Source organism: Rhinoraja longicauda, chromosome 6, assembly GCF_053455715.1.
Source record: "Rhinoraja longicauda isolate Sanriku21f chromosome 6, sRhiLon1.1, whole genome shotgun sequence".
Lineage (NCBI taxonomy): Eukaryota > Metazoa > Chordata > Chondrichthyes > Rajiformes > Arhynchobatidae > Rhinoraja > Rhinoraja longicauda.
The window spans coordinates 77,443,156-77,467,419 of NC_135958.1; the positions used below are offsets into that span (position 1 = coordinate 77,443,156).

The 24,264-nt window shown below is 50.2% G+C and overlaps 1 protein-coding gene across 1 annotated transcript in view; it reads right to left on the reverse strand.

Annotated features, from left to right (window-relative positions):
* Positions 1-2,310: 2,310 nt before the first annotated feature.
* The window catches only part of notum1a (notum, palmitoleoyl-protein carboxylesterase a), a 58,568-nt gene continuing 36,614 nt past the window's right edge, over positions 2,311-24,264 (reverse strand). The window contains 5 exon segments of the mRNA XM_078401390.1: positions 2,311-3,970; positions 7,631-7,678; positions 11,542-11,689; positions 13,416-13,516; positions 15,142-15,333. Coding sequence (XP_078257516.1) covers positions 3,664-3,970; positions 7,631-7,678; positions 11,542-11,689; positions 13,416-13,516; positions 15,142-15,333 — 796 coding nt within the window. The 3' untranslated portion in view covers positions 2,311-3,663.

Sequence of the window (24,264 nt, forward strand, 5' to 3'; positions counted from 1 at the left end):
GGCTCGGCCCGGCCCTGGGACTTTCCATCGCCCAGTGGGGGCTCAGGACTTTCATCGGCCTGCTCGGCTCGGCTCGACCCTGGGACTTTCCATCGCCCGGTGGGGGCTTCAAAAAGTTGGGAGCCTCGATCACCTCGTGGCACCATGGGAGAAGAATGAGGAGGAGATAAGACTTTGCCTTCCATCACAGTGAGGGTATGCCTAGAGCAATCACTGTGATGGCTGTTTTGTGTAAAAAATTGTATCTGTGTGTCTTGTGCTTTTTAATGTCTACTGCCGGACCCTGACGTGAGAGGACGCTGGCGTTGAGTATTCGCCGCTTTTCCGTCAGGATAGTTTGTCTGTTTGTTTCTATGTTAATTGTTTTTGTAAAGCGCTTTGAGCATGTGATAAGGCGCTATATAAAATAAATGGATTATTATTATTATTATTAATATGCTACAAGAAGTTTCCATCTGCCGATCACACCCTACTTGGCTGGATCCAAGTACATCACCTCATTAGATCCCAGTATCTTGTGCCTCCACTCATGCAATACAATACAACAGAACTTTATTTATCCCAGGGGGGAAATTGATCTGCCAACAGCCATAAATCACAAGGTACATGAAACATGAAATTAAAGTGATGAGTGGAAAGGATTATGGATGTGCAAAGATGGTGTGGGGGAGGGGGGTCAGTCTACCCCACGACAGAAGGGGGAGGAGTTGTACAGTTGGATAGCCATGGGGATAGAAGGATGTCCTGTGGCGTTCTGTGCTGCATCTTGGTGGGACCAGTCTGTTGCTGAAGGTGCTCCTCAGGTTGACCGGTGTGTCACGGACGGGGTGAGCTGTATTGTCCGGGACGCTCCACAGTTTGAGGAGCATCCTCCCCTCCAAGACCACCTCCCGTGAATCCAACTCCGCCCCCAGGACGGAGACGGCCTTCCCGATGAGTTTGTTGATCCTGTTGGCCTCCGCGGCCTTCGCCCTGCTGCCCCGGCAAGCCAAGAAGGTGGCACTGGCTACCACCCATTGGTAAATCACCTTCCAACTTCCATGTAGGTTAGTTTAGTTTAGAGATACAGCATGGAAACGGGCCGTTCGGCCCGCCGAGCCCGTGCCAGCCATCGATCACCCGTTCACACTCGTTCTATGTTGCCCCGCTTTAACAACCACCTCCGACACACTCAGGGCTGTCTTTGGGATGTGGGAGGAAACCAGAGCACCCAGAGGAAAACCACGTGGTCACAGGGAGAACGTGCAAACTGCATCGAAAAGCCAGGTCTCTGGCGCTGTGAGGGCAGCGGCTCTACCCGCTGCACCAATGTGTCACCCCTGTTTCTCAATAGACCAAGGGGTGGCACGGCAGAACAGCGCCAGAGACCCGGGTTCGATCCTGACTGCGGGTGCTTGTCTGTACGGAGTTTGTCACGTGCGTTCTCCCCGTGACCGCGTGGGTTTTCTCCGGGTGCTCTGGTTTCCTCCCACACTCCAAATTTGTTCAGGTTTGCAGATTAATTGTCTTCGGTGAAAATAGTAAGTTGTCCCTCGTGTGTAGGATAGTGCTAGTGTACGAGGTGATCGCTGGTCGGCACTGACTCGGTGGGCCGATGGGCCTGTTTCCGCGCTGTATCTCTAAACTAAAGTAAAGTAAACTAATCTAAAGGTCGTAAGGCCATGAGTAATGGGAGCGGAATGAAGCCATTCGGCCCATCAAGTCTACTCAGCCATTCAATCCTGGCTGATCTATCTCTCCCTCCTAACCCCATTCTCCTGCCTTCTCCTCATAACCCCTGACACCCGTACTAAAACTTAGTCATGAACTTTGTCATAACCTACACTCTGCTGCTTTAGTTTTAGTTTTAGTTTAGAGATACAGCGCGGAAACAGGCCCTTCGGCCCACCGGGTCCGTGCTGACCAGCGAACCCTGCACATTAACACTATCCTATACACACGCAAGAGGAACATTTTTTTTTTACATTAACCAATCCAATTAACCTACACACCTGCACGTCTTTGGAGTGTGGGAGGAAACCGAAGATCTCGGAGAAAACCCACGCGGGTCACGGGGAGAACGTACAAACTCCGTACAGACAGCACCCGTAGTCGGGATCGAACCCGGGTCTCCAGCGCTGTGAGGCAGCAACTCTACCCCTGCGCCACCGTGCCGGACAACTGGTGGGGGTAGTACGGTGATACTCTAATGGACTGTTTGTAAGAAAATAATTTCACAGTGTGTTTGCACTTGCCACATGTGAGCACAAAGCACCATTGAATAATGCTTAATAGGATCAGAGCAGCATAAAACACCTCAGTGTGGTTGTCATAAGATGATTTTAATTCCATTACAAAAAAAAAACATGCAATTAGGAGACAGTATTTACAATTTATAAAGAAACATATTTAGCTCTTTGCCTGCATAACACTTATAAATATGATTTACATAATAAAATAAATATGTAAAATTACCAACTCAGCACAGGTTTTAGTTTGTTAAAAAATACACAGCTTTCTAGCTTGAGACACCAGAGGCCTCAATGTCCCTGTGTGTAGTGCACTGTCATGGCTTTACACTGTTAACTGATGGGTGAAGGGGGGATACGTGTATCTGCAGAAACACACAAAGCACTGGAGTAACTCAGCGGGACAGGCGGCGTCTCTGGAGAGGGGTAATTGGGCGACCGTCTCGGGTCGAGGCCCCTTCCACAGACCGAGGGTCAGGGGAGAGGGAAACGAGAGATAGGGACGGGTGAGGCGTGAAAACGAGAGATCAAAGTGGACGCAGCTCGAGGAAAAATGTAGAATAGGTGATTGTTAGCTCGGGGAAGGTGGCAACGCGGGCGTGCAAAGCAAAGTTTAATCAGGAGGCCAAGGTGCTGACACCACCAGTATTGACACCAACATGACCTGTCTCTGCACTGTAGACAGCCCAACAGCACGAGTAACGTCCTACCCTGACTACTTATGACCCTAACCCAGACTAGGTCTAGTCTTAGAGCACGGACTGAGTTTCAAAATGGTGCCAAAACCCAACGCCTCTTGCCTCGGGACCTTTCTTCAGACCGGTTAGGGATAAGGGAAACGAAAAGAGATAGACGGTGATGCGGAGAGATTAAGAACAAATGAATGAAACGTATGGAAAAAGAAGTGACGATGATAAAGGAAACTGGCCATTGTTAGCCGGTTTGTTGGGTGAGAACGAGAAGCTGGTGCGACTGGACTTGGGTGGGGGAGGGACGGAGAGCGAGAGAGAGGGTATGCCGGGGTTACTTGAAGTTAGAGAAATCAACACTCATACCACTGGGCTGTAAGCTGCCCTAGCGAGATACTCCAGCATTTTGAGTCTATCTTCGGTTGAAACCAGCATCTGCAATTCCTTCCTGCGTTGTGTTCTGTGATCCGATCCGTGACAACCAGTACATTTATTTCGGACAATTCTGCTCCTTCCTTTCTTTCGCCTTGCGTGAAACAATCCAGTGCTTTCCCGCCACGCCGCTTTGTCACTCCGTGGCCTTGCAGGGGTGTGTTGCTTTTATTAAAAAATAATTTTGTCTTGTCGTGAGAGGTTTTGTGAGGTTCCAGAAGGTGAAGGGAGGCCCGTCGGATTCTCCTTCGAGTGTGGGCTTGGACTTTCCCTCGGCTACGAGTCTCGTCAGTCCCAGAGATGCCGGGGCTGCCTTAGCCCCCGCTGCTCAACATCCCCAACAGTTTGCTAACCTCCAGGCCCTGCTGCTGAGCCATCTTTTGTATATCGAATCCCATGTGCATGAGGAACTGTATTACAGTCATCTCCTGGCCTGTGTACTGGTCTCTGATGGTGGGGCAGGTGGGGTTACAGTGCGGCCAATGGCAGCTGTCGGCGAGGTGGACCGGGCAGCCCTTCGGCGAGCCCCTGCCGTTCCTGGCGCCGTCTTGCAGGCTCCGGTCCCAGCAGTGCAGTGCCCGCGGCAGAGAGACGCCTTTCACCTGGAGGTTCAACCAGTAGCTGAAAAACAAAGGCGGGAAAAACGGAGTTACACGGCAGGGAAACAAACAGGCCCTTCGGCCCAACTCAGCCAGTCCTACATCCTCCATCCCGTAAATTGGTTTGTCCCGTATGGGACCGCCCTTGTCCCGTATTAGGCCCAGGGGGCGCTTTAGGCCCGGACAGTGTACGTCCGGACACTGTAGGCCCGGACAGTGTAGGCCCGGACAGTGTAGGCCAGGACAGTGTGGGCCCAGACAGTGTGGGTCCGGACAGTGTGGGTCCGGACACTGTAGACCCGGACAGTGTAGGCCCGGACACTGTAGGCCCGGACAGTGTAGGTCCGGACACTGTAGGATCGGACAGTGTAGGCCCAGACAGTGTAGGCCCGGACAGTGTAGGCCAGGACAGTGTAGGTCCGGACACTGTAGGCCCGGACAGTGTGGGTCCGGACAGTGTGGGTCCGGACACTGTAGGCCCGGACAGTGTAGGTCCAGACAGTGTAGGTCCGGACAGTGTAGGCCAGGACAGTGTGGGCCCGGACAGTGTGGGTCCGGACAGTGTGGGTCCGGACACTGTAGGCCCGGACAGTGTGGGTCCGGACAGTGTGGGTCCGGACACTGTAGGCCCGGACACTGTAGGCCCGGACAGTGTAGGTCCGGACACTGTAGGATCGGACAGTGTAGGCCCAGACAGTATAGGCCCGGACAGTGTAGGTCCAGACAGTGTAGGTCCGGACACTGTAGGCCCGGACAGTGTAGGTCCAGACAGTGTAGGCCAGGACAGTGTAGGTCCAGACAGTGTAGGTTCGGACAGTGTAGGTCCAGACAGTGTAGGTCCGGAGACTGTAGTCCCGGACAGTGTAGGTTCGGACACTGTAGGCCCGGACAGTGTAGGTCCGGACACTGTAGGATCGGACAGTGTAGGCCCAGACAGTGTAGGCCCGGACAGTGTAGGTCCAGACAGTGTAGGTCCGGACACTGTAGGATCGGACAGTGTAGGCCCAGACAGTGTAGGTCCGGACAGTGTAGGTTCGGACAGTGTAGGTCCAGACAGTGTAGGTCCGGAGACTGTAGTCCCGGACAGTGTAGGTCCAGACAGTGTAGGCCAGGACAGTGTAGGTCCAGACAGTGTAGGCCCGGACAGTGTAGGTCCAGACAGTGTAGGTCTGGAGGCCCGGGCGCCGCCTAACGGAGGTTGCGTAGCAACCCGCCTCCCGGCCCGGGCGGCCACCATTGGTGGAGTGGGAGCAGGTGGCCGCCGGCTGGGTGAGGTCACGTGGGGAGCGGGGCGGTGACGTCACCTTGTCCCGTATTTGGGAGTGAGATAGTTGGCAACCCTAAGCAGAGGGCAGAACTGCAACTACAGTGGCGCAGAAGTAGAGTTTCCGCCTCACAGCGCCAGAGACCCGGGTTCCATCCTGACCACGGGTGTGTAGTGTACATGGAACGTAGAACAGTGCAGCACAGGAACAGGCCCTTTGGCCCGCAATGTCTGTGCCAACTATGATACCTAGCTAAACTGATCTGATCTGCCTGTACATGATCCAAACCCTCCGTCGTTCTATATGTTGAGCTGCACGGTGGCGCAGCGGTAGAGTTACTGCCTCAACGCCGGAGACCCGGGTTCAATCCCGACCACGGATGCTGTCTGTACGGAGTTTGTACGTTCTCCCTGTGACCGCGTGGGTTTCCTCCGGGTGCTCCGGTTTCCTCCCACACTCCAGAGACGTACAGGTTTGTAGGTTAATTGGCTTGGTATGAATGTAAGTTGTCCCTAGTGTGTGTAGGATGGAGTTAGTGTGCAGGGATCGCTGGTTGGCATGGACTCGGTGGGCCGAAGGGCCTGTTTCCACTCCGTATCCCTAAACTGAACTAAACTGTAAGGTGAGAGGGGGCAAGTTTAATGGAGACGGGCGGGCAAGAGGGTGGTGGGTGCCTGGAACGCACTGCCATGGGTGGTGGTGGAGGCAGGTATGATCATGGTGTTTCAAAAAAGCTTTTAGACAAGCACATAGAAGTGCAGGGAATAGACTTTAGAGGCACAGCACGGAAACAGGCCCTTCGGCCCACCGAGTCCATGCCAAGCAGCGATCCCCTCACACACGAAAGCTATTCCGCACTCGGGACAATTTACAGGGTATTTTTACCAAAGCTAATTAACTTACAAACCCATACGTCTTTGGAGTGTGGGAGGAACCCGGAGGACCTGGAGAAAACCCACGTGGTCACACAGAGGGGTACTGATTCTGGATGATCAGCCATGATCATATTGAATGGCAGTGCTGGCTCGAAGGGCTGAATGGCCTACTCCTGCACCCATTTTCTATGTTTCTACAAACTCCGTACAGACAGCGCCCGTGGTCGGGATCGAACCAGGGCCTCTGGCGCTGAGGCCGCAACTCTACCGCTGCGCCACCATGCAGCCCCACATGTAGGGGGATTTGGATCATGTACAGGCGTCATGTTTGGCACAGACCAGACATTGTGGGCCGAAGGGCCTGTTCCTGTGCTGTGCTGTTCTCGGTTCTATGTACAGCTCTCAGTAATCCTACTTCCGAGTCAAAACAGTGCAGTTTAATAACTGGAGATTGCAACTAGGATTGAACGGAAAGGTGGTGAATTGCTGCTGGGCCACTTTTGAACAGGATCTGAACACGGAATTGATAAAACAGGAATTGGTAAATTCGACTGTCAAGGAAACAGTGCATTAGATAAAGGTTGAAGATAGACACAAAATGCTGGAGTAACTCAGCAGAACAGGCAGAGCCACTGGAGAGACGGAACGCAACGGGTGGCTTTTCGGTTTGAGGCCTTTCTTCAGGTCAGACCTGAAATGTCACCGGTTCCTTCTCTCCAGAGACGCTGCCTGTCCCGCTGAGTTACTCCAGCATTTTGTGTCTATCTCCAGTGTAAACCAGCATCTGGAGTCCAGAACCTGGGGACCACAGTTTAAGAATAAGGGGTAGGCCATTCAGAACGGAGATGAGGAAAAACCTTTTCATTCAGAGAGTTGTGAATCCGTGGAATTCTCTGCCTCAGAAGGCAGTGGAGGCCAATTCTCCGGATGCTTTCTAGAGAGAGTTAGAGCTCTTAATGATAGCGGAGTCAGGGGGTATGGGGAGAAGGCAGGAACAGGATACTGATTGTGGATGATCAGCCATGATCACATTGAATGGCGGTGCTGGCTCGAAGGGCCGAATAGCCTACTCCTGCATCTATTGTCTACTGTCTACTGTCTACTGTCTACGGTCCACTGTCTATTGTCTACTGTCTATTGTCTACTGTCTATTGTCTATTATCTACTGTCCATTGCCTACTGTATACAGTTTATTGTCTATTGTCTACTGTCTATTGTCTATTGTCTACTGTCCATTGCCCACTGTATACTGTTTATTGTCTACTGTCCATTGTCTACTGTCCATTGCCTACTGTATACTGTTTATTGTCTGCTGTCTACTGCCTACTGTCTATTGTCTACTGTCTACTGTCTACTGTCTACTGCCTACTCTCTACTGTCTACTGCCTACTGTCTATTGTCTACTGCCTACTGTCTATTGTCTACTGTCTACTGTCTACTGCCTACTGTCTATTGTCTACTGTCTACTGTCTATTGTTCCTTCCTGCATGTTAGACAATGGTCATTCTTCCTCCCCTAATCCCACCACTTTTCCTGACTTACCTTTTTGTGATAACTTCATGAGACAAACATGCAGGTGCAAATACAGCCCTGAAATGAAAAATATAGCTTGCATTAATTACGTTGTAATTATATATCTAGCACGATTCATGTGAAGCACGCAGCGGTTTTAGCTCCCAAGTCTGATATACAGAGGGATCTTGGAGTACAAGGGCATTGCTTCTTGAAAGTGGATGGTAAATAAGGCGTATGACATGCTTGCCTTCATCGGTCGAGGCATTGAGTATAAATGTTAGGAAGTCATTTTGCAGCTGTATAAAACTGTAGCTAGGCCGAACTTAGAGTATTGTGTTCAGTTTTGGTCTCAGCATTAGTTTTAGTTTAGTTTAATTTAATTTATAAAACAGGCCCTTTGGCCCACCGAGCCCGCACCAACTAGCGATCCCCGCACATTAACACTATCCCACACAAGCTAGGGATGGGTTTTTTAAACACATTTATACCAAGCCACATAACCTACAAACCTGCACGTCTTTGGAGTGTGGGAGGAAACCGAAGATCTCGGAGAAAACCCACGCAGGTCACGGGGAGAACGTACAAACTCGGTCCGGACAGCACCCGTAGTCGGGATCGAACCCGGATCTCCGGCACTGTGAGCGCTGTTAGGCAGCAACTCTACCGCTGCGCCATCGTGCCGCCCTTAAAGGAAGGATGATACCGGAAGGCTTTGGAGAGGGAGCAGAAGAGGTCACCAGGATTGTGCCTGGTTTAGAGGGTTTTAGCTAGAAGAATAGGTTGGACAACCTTGGGTTGCTTTCATTGGAGCTTCGGAGGCTGAGGGGAGACCTGTTAGAGGTTTATAAAGACAGTCAGAGTCCCAGGGTGGAAATGTCAAATACCAAAATGTCAAATGTATGATCATATTGAATGGCGGTGCTGGCTCGTAGGGGCCGAATGGCCTACTCCTACACCCATTTTCTATGTTTATATGTTCCTATGTTTCTAATACCCTGGGGCATATTGTGACAGGGGGAAAATTTAAAGGAGATTTTTGAGGCAAGTTTTTTTTAAAATGCAGAACATATTAAGTGTCTGGAATACATTCGCCAGGGGAGGCTCATGTTAATTAGTTATAGGAGCAGAATTATGCCATTCGGCCCATCGGGTTTCTAGGCAGCACGGTGCCGCAGTGGGTAGAGTTGCTGCCTGACAGCACTACTGACCCGGGTCCTATCCTGAGTGCTGTCTGTCTGGAGTTTGCACATTCTCCCCTTGACCTGCGTGGGTTTTCTCCGGGCGCCCTAGTTTCCTTCCACACTCCAAAGGCGTGAAGGTTTGTATCCACCTCACCTCACATCCGGAATCTTGGAATCATCCTTGATCAAACCCTCTCCTTCGACAAACACATCAAACACATCACAAAGACAGCCTTCTTCCACCTCAAAAACATTGCCCGTCTCCGTCCATCCCTCTCCTCCACAGCTGCAGAAACCCTCATCCACGCCTTCATCACCTCCCGTCTGGACTACTGCAACAGCCTCCTCTATGGCGCACCCTCAAAAATCATCAATAAACTTCAATACATTCAAAACTCCGCTGCCCGTCTACTCACACACACCTCGATCCGTGACCATATCACCCCCGTCCTTTATAAACTCCACTGGCTCCCCATCCCCCAGAGAATCCAGTACAAAATCCTCCTCATAACCTACAAAGCCCTCCATAACCTGGCCCCATCCTACCTGACCGACCTCCTCCACAGGCACACTCCCACCTGCACCCTCCGCTCTGCCGCTGCCAATCTCCTATCCCCCCACATCCGGACTAAACTCAGATCCTGGGGGGACAGGGCTTTCTCCATCGCTGCTCCCACCCTATGGAACTCACTACCCCAAACCGTTAGAGACTCCCCCACACTCACCACATTCAAAACATCGCTGAAGTCTCACCTGTTCAGTACTGCCTTCAACCACTGAAGGTCACCTCACCTACTGTCTCCTTTCTCTGTTCATTTATTTATTTACTTATTTATCTATTTATTAATTTCCCTATGTTCTCAAAATCTCTGTAAAGCGTCTTTGAGTATATGAAAAGCGCTATATAAATAAAATGTATTATTATTATTATTATTAGATTCATTGGCTTCTTAAAATTGTAAATTGCCCCCAGTGTGTGGGACAGCGCTGGGACACGAAGTGATCGCTGGTGGGCACGAACTCGGTGGGCCGAAGGGCCTGTTTCCAGAGCTGTATCTCTAAGGCCTCGTCTATTTAATTTGGGAGGGGGAAAGATTTAAAGGGGGAGCAATATTTTAAAGGTATGTGGAGCGAGCTGCCAGAGGAATGTGGTTGAGACGAGTACAATCATGAGATTAAAGAGACATCTGAACAGGTAGATGGAGAGGAAAGGTTTCGGGTGTGGGGGGGGGATATGAGCCAAGTAGAGGCAAGAGGAACTTGCTGGTCTTGTTCAGCATGGGTGAGTCGGGCCGAAGGGCCTGTTTCTGTGCTGTACAGTTCTCCTACTTAATTCTTCTCTGAGTAGGTTCTTGTCGGGCTCAGGGGAAAAGACCAGGGGATGGTGAGACGCTGGAGGAAGTTTTGCCAGCATGGTCACAATAGACACAGAGCCCATCGTCTGTGGAGTCCTTGATTACAACAGCCCTTGGAGAAATATGTGGAACGATTTACTGGCCAAAAGCCTCAGATGTGGGTTTTGTGTTGCACAGACAATTGCGGTGTCAAGATTGCGTAAGAATGTTGGATTTACGCCCTACGTTGGCTGACAGAAATTAACCTTGTTCAGCACAGTCTCGCAGCCAAACAAACTGAGGTCAAAATGACTAACGCACTTAAGAAGGATCAGGATAAATATATGCTTGGGAGTGAATTGCAGACTATGGATAGGTGTAGACTTAAAAATAAGTGTAGACGGTTCAGACCTTAACAGGACAACGATCTGGAAACACCTCCTGGTGCCCCATCCGGCTGCAGCAGTGGGGCAGAGGTGGGCTCCATCAGGAGAAGACAACTGCACCCAGTTAAGGTTCTCAGGATGCCTGGCCCAATACACTTGAAGAAGGGTCTCGGCCTGAAACGTCACCCATTCCTTCTCTCCAGAGATGCTGCCTGTCCCGCTGAGTTACGCCAGCTTTTCGTGTCTATCTTCGGTGTAAACCAGCATCTGCAGTTCCTTCAGATAGTCCCTGCTTTCCCCCTCTCCACCCCCCTCCCCACCTCCCCCTTCCCAGTTCTCCCACTAGTCTTCCTGTCTCCTACTACATCCTATCTTTGTCCAGCCCCCCTCAGTCTGAAGAAGGGTCTCGACCCGAAACGTCACCCATTCCTTCTCTCCCGAGATGCTGCCTGACCTGCTGAGTTACTCCAGCATTGTGTGTCTATCTGCGGATCCTTCCTGCCCAATGCACTTACAATGGACAGACCACATCCAATCTGCTCCGGTGACCCTTAAGGTTTCTGCTGGCTTCAAGATCTACTCAGCGGGTCAGGCAGCATCTCTGAAGGGCATGGATGGGTAATATGCCGGGTTGAGACTCATCTTCACACCGCATCTGCCTGACGCATTGAGATACTCCAGCACCATGTGGTTTTCTTTTATTATGCAAAGAAAAATGTGCGACACGGTGGCGCAGCGGTAGAGTGGCTGCCTCATAGCGCCAGAGGCCCGGGTTCCATCCTGACTACAGGCGGTGTCTTTACGTAGTTTGTACGTTCTCCCCGTGACTGCGTGGGTATTCTCTGGTGAGCTCCGGTTTCCTCCCACGCTCCAAAGACGTGCATGTTCAAAGCTTACAGGGAGAGTGGGGTCGAGGGGGAATAAATGGATCAGCCATGATGCAATGGTGGAGCAGACCCGAAGGGCCGAATGGCCTAATCCCGCCACCTATATCTTACGGTCTTAATTAAGGTCTTGTAAAGCCGACTCAAACTTACGGAACGTCTTTGAGAGTGTTCTTCAGCTCTCGCCCCAAGTTCTGGATGTAGTTCCACTGGCCTTCTTGAACAGGCTGTCCGGTGAGATGCACGTTGTCCACCATGAGCTGGGCTTCATCGAAGAGCCACTGCACCACGAACAACGGGCCTGTAGTCAGAGAACGTCATCACATGCCTCGGTACGTCCCTCCACATCTCACTCCCTCCCACCAAATATCTCAACCCCCCCCATTTTGTCCCTCGTGGATGACCGTGAGGCCCCCCCCTCATTCTGGAGCTAAACCATGAATATCCCCGCTGCATCCCCACCAACAAGACACAAAGTGCTGGAGGAACTCAGAAGGTCAGGCAGCATCTGCGGCGGGAATGTACAGGCGACGTTTCGGACCGGGAACCCTTCAGGGCGAAGGAGTGTCCCCGACCTGAAACGTCGTGGGTCCATTTCCTCCACAGATGCTGCCTGATCCGCTGAGATCTTCCAGCGCGTTTGCGTTTTGCTCAAGATTTCGGCGTGAAGATTTGCTCAAGATTTCGGCGTGAAGATTTGCTCAAGGTTTCGACCGCGGTGACCCATTGGCCTCATGGATCGGCCTGCAGAGTTTGGGATCGTGGGTTTGAGTCCCACCTGGGCCGCGCCGTCACACCTATCACCAGACACGGGTACAATTTCCAAATTTGAAATTGGAGAGAAGGTGTCAATCTGCCCAAAACAAAAAAATGGCTTCATATATATCGATAAAAATAGTGGAAAGAGGGAGATGAACACAAAGTGCTGGAGTAACTCACTCAGTGGGTCAGGCAACATCTCCAGAGAAAAAGGATGGGTGACGTTTCGGGTCATTGGGACCTTAAACATAGTCTGAGGAAGAGTCCAGACCCAAAATGTCACCCACCCGTCCTTTTTTTCCCCCAGAGTTGCTCCCTGACCCGCTGAGTTACTCCAGCACTTTGTATCTGTCTACAGTATAAACTTGCATCTGCAGTTCCTTTCTACACACTGGAAAGAGGGAGGCCATAGCTGAAAGTTCATCAGTCCAGGGCTATCTGATTTTCTCTCTGAAGCAGAGGAGCCTACTTCTCATGAGCAATAGGGCGCCATTTCGGGTCCTTCCAGACACTACCAATATAAGGCTGGAGTCATTGAGGCGTGGTGATACACTGTGGAAGCAGGCCCTTTGGCCCAACATGCCCGTGCCAACCAACATGCCCCATCCACACTAGTCCCACCTGCCCGCTCTTGGCCCATTTCCCTCTAAACCTGTCCTATCCATGTACCAGTTTGACGAAGGGTCTCGACCCGAAACGTCACACATTCCTTCTCTCCCAAGATGCTGCCTGACCCGCTGAGTTACTCCAGCATTTTGTGTCTACCTTCGATTTAGTCCAGCATCTGCAGTTTTTTTTCCTATCCATGTACCTGTCCAATTGTCTCTTAAACGTTATGATAGTCCCTGCCTCAACTGCCTCCTCCGGCAGCTCGTTCCATACACTCACCACCCTTTGTGTATAAAAGATTGGTGCGGCACGGTGGCGCAGCAGTAGAGTTGCTGCCTTACAGCGAATGCAGCGCGCAGAGACTCAGGTTCGATCCTGACTACGGGCGCTGTCTGTACGGAGTTTGTACGTTCTCCCCGTGACCTGCATGGGTTTTCTCCGAATGTAAAAATTGTCCCTAGTGGGTGTAGGATAGTGTTAATGTGCGGGGATCGTTGGGTGGCACGGACCCGGTGGGCCGAAGGGCCTGTTTCTGCGCTGTATCTCTAAATCTAAATCTAAAAATACCCCTCGGGTTCCCATTAAATTCTTCCCCCCCCTCCCCTTGAAAGGTGTTTCGAGAAGATGAACATTGATGTTGTTTAATGTTTTTAACTTACTTTTCAGCGTGGGATAGATCTTGTACCCAAAGAAGCAGTTCCACTCTTCCCCTTCTTTGAACTGCTCCCGGCAACGTTCCGGCACCACTCCATTCCAGTAGCTGAAATCATAAAGGAATTTTGTTTTGTTTCATTTCATGTTGACAAGCTCCAGTTTATTTTATTTTAGAGATACAGCGTGGGAAAACAGGCCCTTCGGCCCACCGTGTCCGCGCCACTGTGTCACCTCAAGATCTGCCGAGTAGTTCAATTTAGGTTAGCATTGAGATATGGCGCGGAAACAGGCCCTTCGGCCCACCGAATCCACGCCGACCAGCACTGCCCACACACACGAAGGACTATCCTCCGCACACTAGGGACAATCTTTTACATTTATACCAAGCCAATTAACCTAAAAACCTATACGTCTTTGGAGTGTGGGAGAAAACTGAAGATCTCTGATCTACGGTACAAACTGTACAGACTGCACCCATGGTCAGGATCGAACCCGGACCCTTGGTGCTGTAAGGCAGCAACTTTACCCGCTGCTCCACCGTGCTATCCTGTGAACAGCTTGTCGGAGAAGCAGCCTCTTGGAAATAGAGACCAGTCTGATGTCGGCTCTCAACCCGAAACGTCTCCTGTTCCTTTTCTCCAAAGATGCAGTGTCGCTGTCTGACCCACTGAGTTACTCCAGCATTTGGTCTTTCAGCATTTTGTCCAGTATTTTGGCAGTCTAATCTCGGTGCAAAGCAGCATCTACTGTTCCCTCCTGCACACGAGGCTGAGTTTGAGTTTAGTTTAGTCGAGTTTCGTTTATTGTCACGTGTAACGAGGTACAGTGAGAGGTTTTGTTGCGTGCCAACCAGTCAGCGGATAGACCCCACGTGGTTACAATCGAGAGGTCCACAGTGTACAGATACAGGGTAAAGGGAATAACATGAATAATGTTTTAATGCAAGATAAAGACCGATCAAAGATAGTTCGAGGATCTCCAGTGAGGTAGATGGTAGAATCAATAACAGGAAGGCTGGGATTGAACCTGGATCTCTGGCGTGTGAGGCAGAAGCTTTACTAGAGGACCTGGTGTGGGTACGGGTTGCCAACTTTCTCACTCCCAAATACGGGACAAAAGGTGACGTCACCGCCCCGCGCCCCACGTGACCTCACCCAGCCAGCGGCCACGTGCTCCCGCTCCACCAATGGCAGCCGCCCGAGCCGGGAGGTGGGTTGCTATGCAACCTCCATTAGGCGGCGTCCGGGCCTACACTGTCCAAGCCTACAGAGGCCCCCGGGTCCACAATGTCCGGGCCTACAGTGCCCCCCGGGCCTAATATGGGACAAGGGCGGTCCCGTATGGGACAAACCAATTTAGCCCAATATACGGGATGTCCCGGCTAATACGGGACAGTTGGCAACCCTAGGTGTGGGGGGGGGACCGTCGTGAGGAGGGAGGGTTGAGAACAAAGGAGGACCTGGCGTGGGATACCTTGTTACATTGTCGGCGCCCTTTATGTGGTGTCTCTTTGTATACCTTGAGTTGGAATTAACTCCTTCACAGTATGGAATTGACCTTTCAAATGAAAGTCAATCTGAACCAAGACACATTTGCTCTGGAGGCTCCTGTGATCCTGGAGGCTCCTGTGATCCTGGAGGCTCCTGTGATCCTGGAGGCTCCTGTGATCCTGGAGGTTCCTGTGATCAGTACAATCTCCCACCAGGAGAGGGTGACAGGAAAATGGCTCACCTTATTCCTTTCTTGATGGCCTCAGTTGGAGCGCATGATATGGTGTCGATGCATTCTGTCCTCTGGTATTGCTTGTTGTCGAGGAACCAGCCCGAGTCTGCCAACCCGCGTACGTGCACTCCACGCACTCCCAACTCCTCCAACAGCTCAGCCACGCGATCCACGTTCAGGAGAACACCAGTCCCCCCAGCACTAGACAGACACAGTCAGTCAGGCAGGCGTTAAACATAGAAACATAGAACCACAGAAAACAGGTGCAGGAGGAGGCCATTTGGCCCCTCGAGCCAGCACCGCCGTTCAATATGATCATCCAAAATCAGTACCCCCCGATCCTGCTTTTTCCATCCAGTGAATTGGCCTCCACTGCCTTCTGCGGCAGAGAATTCCACAGATTCACAACTCTCTGAGTGGATCAGTCTGAAGAAGGGTCTCGACCCGAAATGTCACCCATTCCTTCTCTCCCGAGATGCTGCCTGACCTGCTGAGTTACTCCAGCATTTTGTGAATAAATACCTTCGATTTGTACCAGCATCTGCAGTTATTTTCTTATACTCTCTGAGTGAAATCGATTTTCGTCATCTCAGTCCTAAATGGCCTACCCCTTATTCTTAAACTGTGACCCCTGGTTCTGGACTCCCCCAACATCGGGAACATTTTTCTGCATCTAGCCTGTCCAATCCTTTAAGAAATTGATATGTTTCTACAAGAGATAGGCAGATTCTTGATTAGTACAGGTGTCAGGGGTTATGGGGAGAAGGCAGGAGAATGGGGTTAGGAGGGAGAGATAGATCAGCCATGATTGAATCATATCATATCATATCATATATATACAGCCGGAAACAGGCCTTTTCGGCCCTCCAAGTCCGTGCCGCCCAGCGATCCCCGTACATTAACACTATCCTACACCCACTAGGGACAATTTTTACATTTACCCAGCCAATTAACCTACATACCTGTACGTCTTTGGTACGAATGGCGGAGCAGACTTGATGGGCCGAATGGCCTATTTCTGTTCCTATCACTTACGAACTTACAACAGTGTGGCTGTAAGAAACTGCTGGTAAAATGCCTTTCACAACACCATGGATGTAACCGAGGATGTAATGCTGAGGATAAGACACAAAGTGCTGGAGTAACTCGGCGGGTCAAGCAGCATCTCTGGAGTACGTGGATAGGCAACCTTTCCGGTCGGGACCCTCCTTCAGACCCGAAACGTCACCTATTTCCTTTTCTCCAGAGGTGCTGCCTGACCCACTGAGTCACTCCAGCATTTTGTGTCTATCTTCAGTGTAAGCCAGCATCTGCAGTTCCTTCCAGAAATGAATGCAGAACAGGCTTTCATCTCAAATCCATCTCAAATGATCGTATAACTGTCGACTTTATGTTAGACTTTAGACGTTAGAGATACAGCATGGAAACAATAGACAATAGATGCAGGAGTAGGCCATTCGGCCCTTCGAGCCAGCACCGCCATTCAATGTGATCATGGCTGATCATTCTCAATCAGTACCCCGTTCCTGCCTTCTCTCCATACCCCCTGACTCCGTTATCTTTAAGAGCTCTATCTGGCTGGTGGTAAAGTGCCCAGGGCAAGTTTAGTCCTGAAGTCATTGCAAGACCTGCTTAAAATTATATTTATCGCTGAACCAACATCAATAAAAAAACTAGACTGTGGGATCACTATCTCATTGTGAATCTTTGCTGTATGCTAGTTAACTGCAGCAATTCCCTACATTCACTAGATCTTTCAGCCCACCGAGCCCGCACTGACCAGCGATCACCAACCACACTAGCACTATCCTACACACTAGGGACAATTTACAATCTTTACCAAAGCCTATTAACCGACAAACCCGCACGTCTTTAGAGCACCCGGAGAAAACCCGCGCGGTCACAGTGAGAACGTGCAAACACCGTACAGACAGCACTGAACCCGGGTCTCTGGCGCTGTGAGGCAGCAACTCTACCGCTGCGCCACTGTGCCGCCCTTTCGTGAACTACAGGCTGATTGCTTCCACTTCTCTCGTGTCCTCCAGCATTTCCATTCACTCACACGGTTTAGAAAACATAGAAAACATAGAAAATAGGTCAGGAGTAGGCCATTCGGCCCTTCGAGCCTGCACCGCCATTCAATATGATCATGGCTGATCATTCAGCTCAGTAGCCTGTACCTGCCTTCTCTCCATACCCCCTGATCCCTTTAGCAAAAAGGGCCACATCTAACTCCCTCTTAAATATAGCCAATGAACTGGCCTCAACTACTTTCTGTGGCAGAGAATTCCACAGACTCACCACTCTCTGTGTGAAGAAATGTTTTCTCATCTCGGTCCTAAAAGACTTCCCCCTTATCCTTAAGCTGTGATTCATTGTTATAAATCTCTCTCTGCCAGGGACAATTCAACATTCAACTCCACCGACTGGCCTGGGCCCACTAACAGGTCAGGCTGGGTGAGCTAACAGATGGATTCCTACAACGCACAGACTGTTTTCAACATTACTAACGTTGACACGGTTTTTTTTCATATTCATTCCAAAATTTATTTTGACAAATTGAATTTGAAATTTCTCAGCTGCTGTGGGGGAGATCTGAACTCAAGTCTTCAGATCCACGGTCTACCCCTCAGTCTATTTACACCAAGACTACACTGGAGACTCGAGGAACTGCAGATACTGGCTGCCGGTCGAGGAGGGGCCGCCGAGAACGAGGAGGGACTTAATGCATACTTTCGCAGTCTGAAGAAAAGAAGGGTCTCGACCCGAAACGTCACCCATTCCTTCTCTCCAGAGATGCTGCCTGTCCTGCTGAGTTACTCCAGCATTTTGTGATACCTCCGGCTTATTCATCATGTCTGAAGAAGGGTCTCGACCCGAAACGTCACCCATTCCTTCTCTCCAGAGATGCTGCCTGTCCCGCTGAGTTACTCCAGCACTGTGTGTCTATCTTCGGTTTAAACCAGCATCTGCAGTTCCTTCCTACACGTTTGTAAACTTTGTCGGCGGTCCATACATAGCGACTCTTTGCATACTCTGTGCATTGAACGCAAAGCAAAGAATTTCGCTGTACCTAGGCACGGGTGACAATAAAGTATAATCGAATCATGCTGGAGAGTCTGGAGCACTTCACAAGGTGTTGGAGTAACTCAGCGGGTCAGGCGGCATCTGTGGAGGGAATGGACTGACGGCATTTTGGGTCGGGACCCTTCTTCAGACTGACCCCTATGTTGCTTTATATCAAGAATGATTTTGAGATAATACATAGTAATCACATCAGAGGAGCTGTGTCGTAACCCCTCACCCTGATCTCCCATCTACCTCGTTGGAGATCTTCAAACTATCTTTAGTTGGACTTTATTGGACTTTACATTGCACTCAATGTTTTCTCCTTTATCCTGTATCTGTAGACTGTGGACAGCTTGATTGTAATCTTGTATAGTCTTTTCGATGACTGGTTAGCACGCAGCCAAAAAGCTTTTCACTGTAACCTCGGTACACGTGACAATAAACTAAACAAAGCTAACGTACTGTTGTCATTGTAGAGTCAGGCAACAGGAAAGATCGACCTGTTTTGAATGAGATGACCAAATGTGGTTAGTGCGGGTGTCGGGGGTTATGGGGAGAAGGCAGGAGAATGGGGTTGAGAGGGACAGATAGATCAGCCATGACTGAATGGGGGAGTGGGCTTGATGGGCCGAATGGCCTAATTCTGCTCCTATAAAATTATATAAGGACTGGACAAGCAAGATGCAGGAAAAATGTTCCCGATGTTGGGGAGTCCAGAACCAGGGGCCACAGTCTAAGAACAAAGGGGAGGCCATTTAAAAATGAGATGAGAAAAAAAGTTTTCACCCAGAGAGCTGTGAATTTGCAACATTTTCTGCCACAGAGGGCAGTGGAGGCCGATTCACTGGATGAATTTAAAAGAGAGTTAGACAGAGCTCCAGGGGCTAGCGGAATCAAGGGGTATGGGGAGAAGGCAGGCACGGGTTACTGATTGTGGATGATCAGCCATGATCGCAATGAATGGCGGTGTTCGCTTGAAGGGCCAAATGGCCTCCTCCTGCACCCATTTTCCATGTCTCTATGCTTCTATCGCTTCGTTATGGCCTTAAGAATGTGCTGGATTGATACAAGGCTTTTGAAGTAACACGTGTTGGTGAGTTGTTGTTCAAATTGCTTCTTTTTGGCAGGGCTGGGGGACTTCTGGATTGTTTTCTCCAGAAAATTTTAATTAGGGAACAAAGGAGATTTAATTGAGGTGTTAAAAAAAGACTTGAACAGCTTGATTGTTGTGGATGGGAGGAATGTGCTTTCATGACAAGAATGTCAACATAAGGATGCCGCAATGTTTTCTTTTCATCCAGAAGGCAGAGGAAGTCTTAACGAACAGTAAGGGGCAAAAATCCCATGGGCGGCCCGGTGGTGCAGCGGTAGAGTTGCTGCCTCACAGAGCCAGAGACCCAGGTTCCACCCTGGCTACGGGTGCTGTCTGTACCAAATGTGTACGTTCTCCCCGTGACCTGCGTGGGTTTTCTCCGGTGGCCCCCGGTTTCCTCCCGCACTCCAAAGACGTGCAGGTTTGCAGGTCTTACAAGTCCATGCCGACCATTGTCGCTCTGGTTCCATGTTATCCCACTTTCCCGTCCACTCCCTACGCATCAGGGGCGATATACAGTGGCTAATTAACCTCCAAACCCGCGCTTCTTTGAGGTGTGGGAAGAAACCAGAGTTCCCAGAGGAAACTCACAGGGGAGAACATGCAAACTCCACACAGACAGGACTATCTGATTTGATTAGATGCAAAGCAAAGCTTTTCACTACACCTCCGAACATGTAACAATAATAAATCTAACTGCAACTGGGCGTCAGAGTGGTGCAGCTGGTAGAGCTACTGCCTCACAGTGCCAGAGACCTGGGTTCAGATACATAGACAATAGGTGCAGGAGTAGCCAATTCGGCCCTTCGAGCCAGCACCACCTTTCAATGTGATCATGGCTGATCATCCACAATCAGTATCCTGTTCCTGCCTTCTCCCCATATCCCTTGACTCCACAAGCCCCAAGAGCTCCATCTCGCTTTTGAATGCATCCAGTGAATCGGCCTCCACAGCCTTCTGAGGCAGAGAATTCCACAAATCCGCAACTCCTGATCCTAACCTCGGGCGCTGTCTGTGTGGAGTTTGCATGTTCTCATTGAGACAGTGTGGGTTTCCTTCGGGTGCTCCAGTTTCCTCCCCAACTCTGGGTCTGTGGGTTAATTTCTCCTGGAGTGTAGGGTGTGGGATAACATAGAACTAACTTGCACAGGGGATCGATGGTTGGCATGAACTCGGCGGGCCGAAGGGCCTGTTTCCGTGCTGTATCTCTAAACTAAACTGCACACTCATGAACTAGCTCTCCCACCCCCTGGCACAATGCTGATACCTACTGGGGTCTGTGAAGATGTCACATGTACCAAGCTCTTCAATGCCCTTCCCTTCCCAAGTGGGTGCCCATGCCCTTTAAATGGGTGCCACTCAGAGCTGGAATGTTAATAGCCGGGCGGGGAGATGGGAGGGAGATGGGGAACAACTTCAAACTTCATTCATTTGGTCTGTGTTTTTCTTTTAAGCCACATCTGGAGACTCAGGGGACCCACAAAGAGATAATTAGGACCACATGGACCATGAAAGGAAAGGCAAACAAACACACACATTCACACACTCACTCTCTCACACACACACACACACACACACACACACACACACACACACACACACACACACACACACACACTCTCTCACACACACACACACACACACACTCTCACAGACACACACACACACACACACACACACACGCACACACACACACACACTCACGCACACACACTCACACACACACACACACACACTCACACACACACACACTCTCTCACACATATACACTCACAAACACACACACACACACACAAAGACAGATACAAACACACACGCACACGCGCAGACGCACGCACATGCACATACACAGACACATTCAGACATACGTGCATCAAACACACATACGTGCACCATACACGCACATACGTGCACCATACACACACACACACACGCCACACACACAGACACACACACACACACGCGCACACTCACGCACATACAGAGGACACACACACACACACACACACACTTGGAAGCAGCAATATGAAAAGTAACTTCAACTCCGAGCAGGATGGCTATCGTAATTGAAGCATAAGTTATTGAAAGCCTGCCTCTGCTGCGTGGGACTCGCAGTGGAAGTGCACTGCTCCAGATTTGCTCAGCTTGCACTCACTCCCCTCCTTGCTTTAAGAAACCCATATGTGCTCAGCATCTGTCCACAGTGAGCAGCTGAGGAGAGTTGGACGTGTGCTGCACATCTCCTGGCTGGGCGAAGGCTGTCGGATCGCGGGCTGGCGGCACACCATTTGCACATTGTGTTAATACCCACTAATGGCAGAGATCAGAAGCTTTGAAGCAGAATTGCATTCTTATGAGGTGGTTTCGCCGTGCCGTTTAACTTGTTCAAAAGCAGTTCCAGGCGGTGTCTAAACTGCAAATGAGTAATCGATCACGGTACACCAACAGCGATGAAACGGAACAAAGTCTCTGCTACTGCTTCCCACCGCACACTCGATCAGAAAAAACATTGGAAACAGACACATGGTGCTGGAGTAACTCAGCGGGTCAGGCAGCCTCTCTGGAGATAGACACATGGTGCTGGAGTAACTCAACGGGTCAGGCAGCCTCTCTGGAGATAGACACAAGGTGCTGGAGTAATTCAGCGGGTCAGGCAGCATCTCTGGAGAAAAGGAATAGACAATAGACAATAGGTGCAGGAGTAGGCCATTCGGCCCTTCGAGCCAGCACCGCCATTCAATGTGATCATGGCTGATCAATGGGTGATCAATAGTAGACGTTTCCGCATAGTGAAGAGTGTAGAGGTGAATATTTAGGAAAAAAAGGTGGTCTGGCAAGATTCCTGAGGAGATGTCTTGGCCAGAGTGGTAAAGGTTGAGTATGCTTCCCTTCACTGGTCAGGCATTGTGTAGGATCAGGAAGGGTCTCGACCCGAAACGTCACCCGTTCCTTCTCTCCTGAGATGCTGCCTGACCCGCTGAGTTACTCCAGCATTTTGTGAATGGAGGATCAGGAAGTCATATTGCAGTCTTACGGGACTTTGACGAGATGGCATTTGGAACAATAAGGCAGCAGCTCTACCCGCTGTGCCACTCTGCCACCTCATGACCTGCTAAGTAGTTTAGTTTACAGCGCAGAAACAAGGCCCTTCGGCCCATCAAGTCTGCACCGACCAACGATCCCAACACATTAATGCACTGGGGACATTTTTTATACAGTTGTACCAAACCAACTAACTTACAAACCTGCACGTCTTTGGAGTGTGGGAGGAAACCAAAGTTCTCTTGAGAAAACCCACGCAGGTCACGGGGAGGACGTACAGACTCCGTGCACACAGCACCCGTGGCCATGATCGAACCGGGGCCTCTGGCGCTGTAAGCGCTGTAAGGCAGCAACTCTACCGCTGCGCCACCGTGCCGCCCTGAATATCTCTGGAGAACCTCCAGCAATTTTCTGACTTTACTCTAGGTTTCCATCGTCTGCAGGTTATTTTCTCTCTCTCTCTCTATCTCACTCTCTCTCTCTCATCAACAACTGAACTTAGTGACGGTGCATTCTCCAGGGCAGTATCGACCATGAAAATCCATGGCTGAGCTACAAAGAGCAGGGAGAAGAATGAGAAACAGCTGAGAGAGACGGAGGTTCTCAGTAGTTAAAGGAAAGTAATGAAAGTCCCGTAATGAGAAGTCTGGTGACTGCTGGGCGCCTGTCCCCTTCCCAGAAATATCAAAACAACTCTCCTGGCTGCATTTCAACGTGTGTGAACCAGCTGTTGTGCAAAGCATTCAATTGGAAATTCCACCCCAGCTTCAATCGGTTGGTGAAATTATGTCACGTACTGCGTGTGTCTGCTTGTCAGTTGTACAGGGCCCTGGTGAGACCACATCTGGAGTATTGTGCACAGTTTTGGTCTCCTAATTTGAGGAAGGACATCCTTGTAATTGAGGCAGTGCAGCGTAGGTTCACGAGATTGATCCCTGGGATGGCGGGACTGTCATATGAGGAAAGATTGAAAAGACTAGGCTTGTATTCACTGGAGTTTAGAAGGATGAGAGGGGATCTTATCAGGGCCGTCTTAACGCATGGGCCTGATGGGCACTTGCCCAGGGGCCCACGAGCATAGGGGCCCCATGCTGATCTGTGTATGTTAAGTGACTTGCAATAAATAAATACTACTTTAAAAATGTAGGTTCAATAAGTGCTTTTTTCGCAACATTTTCGGTCACTAAGTGCTTCTCACAGCGATCTGTAAGTGCTTTTCGCAACAATGTAGCACCCTAAGTCCATCGCTAAGTGCTTTTCGGTACGTGCTTTTCGCCGGCACGACAGGGGGGGGCTGGTAGGGAAAGGGGGGTGGGGGAGAGTAACGGTAGGGGCCCCAATACACTGCTTTGCCCGGGGGCCAATAATGCTGTAAAAACGGCCCTGGATCTTATACAAAACATATAAATTATAAAAGGACTGGACAAGCTAGATGCAGGAAAAATGTTCCCAATGTTGGGCGAGTCCAGAACCAGGGGCCACAGTCTTAGAATAAAGGGGAGGCCATTTAAAACTGAGGTGAGAAAAACCTTTTCACCCAGAGAGTTGTGAATTTGTGGAATTCTCTGCCACAGAGGGCTGTGGAAGCCAAATCACTGGATGGATTTAAGAGAGAGTTAGATAGAGCTCTAGGGGCTAGTGGAATCAAGGGATATGGGGAGATTCACAATGAATGGCGGTGCTGGCTCGAAGGGCCGAATTTTCTGTTTCTATGTTTTCTATGAAGTCACATCGCCTGGGATCAGTTTAGTTTAGTTTAGATTAGTTTAGTCTAGTTTGCCGTCACAAGGGCCGAGGTACAGTGTGAAGCTTGTGTTGCGTGCCAACCAGTCAGCGGAAAGACGACACATGATTTCAATCGAGCCGTCCAGGGTGTACAGATACACGATGAAGGGAATAACGTGAATAACAAGATAACGTTTCGTGCA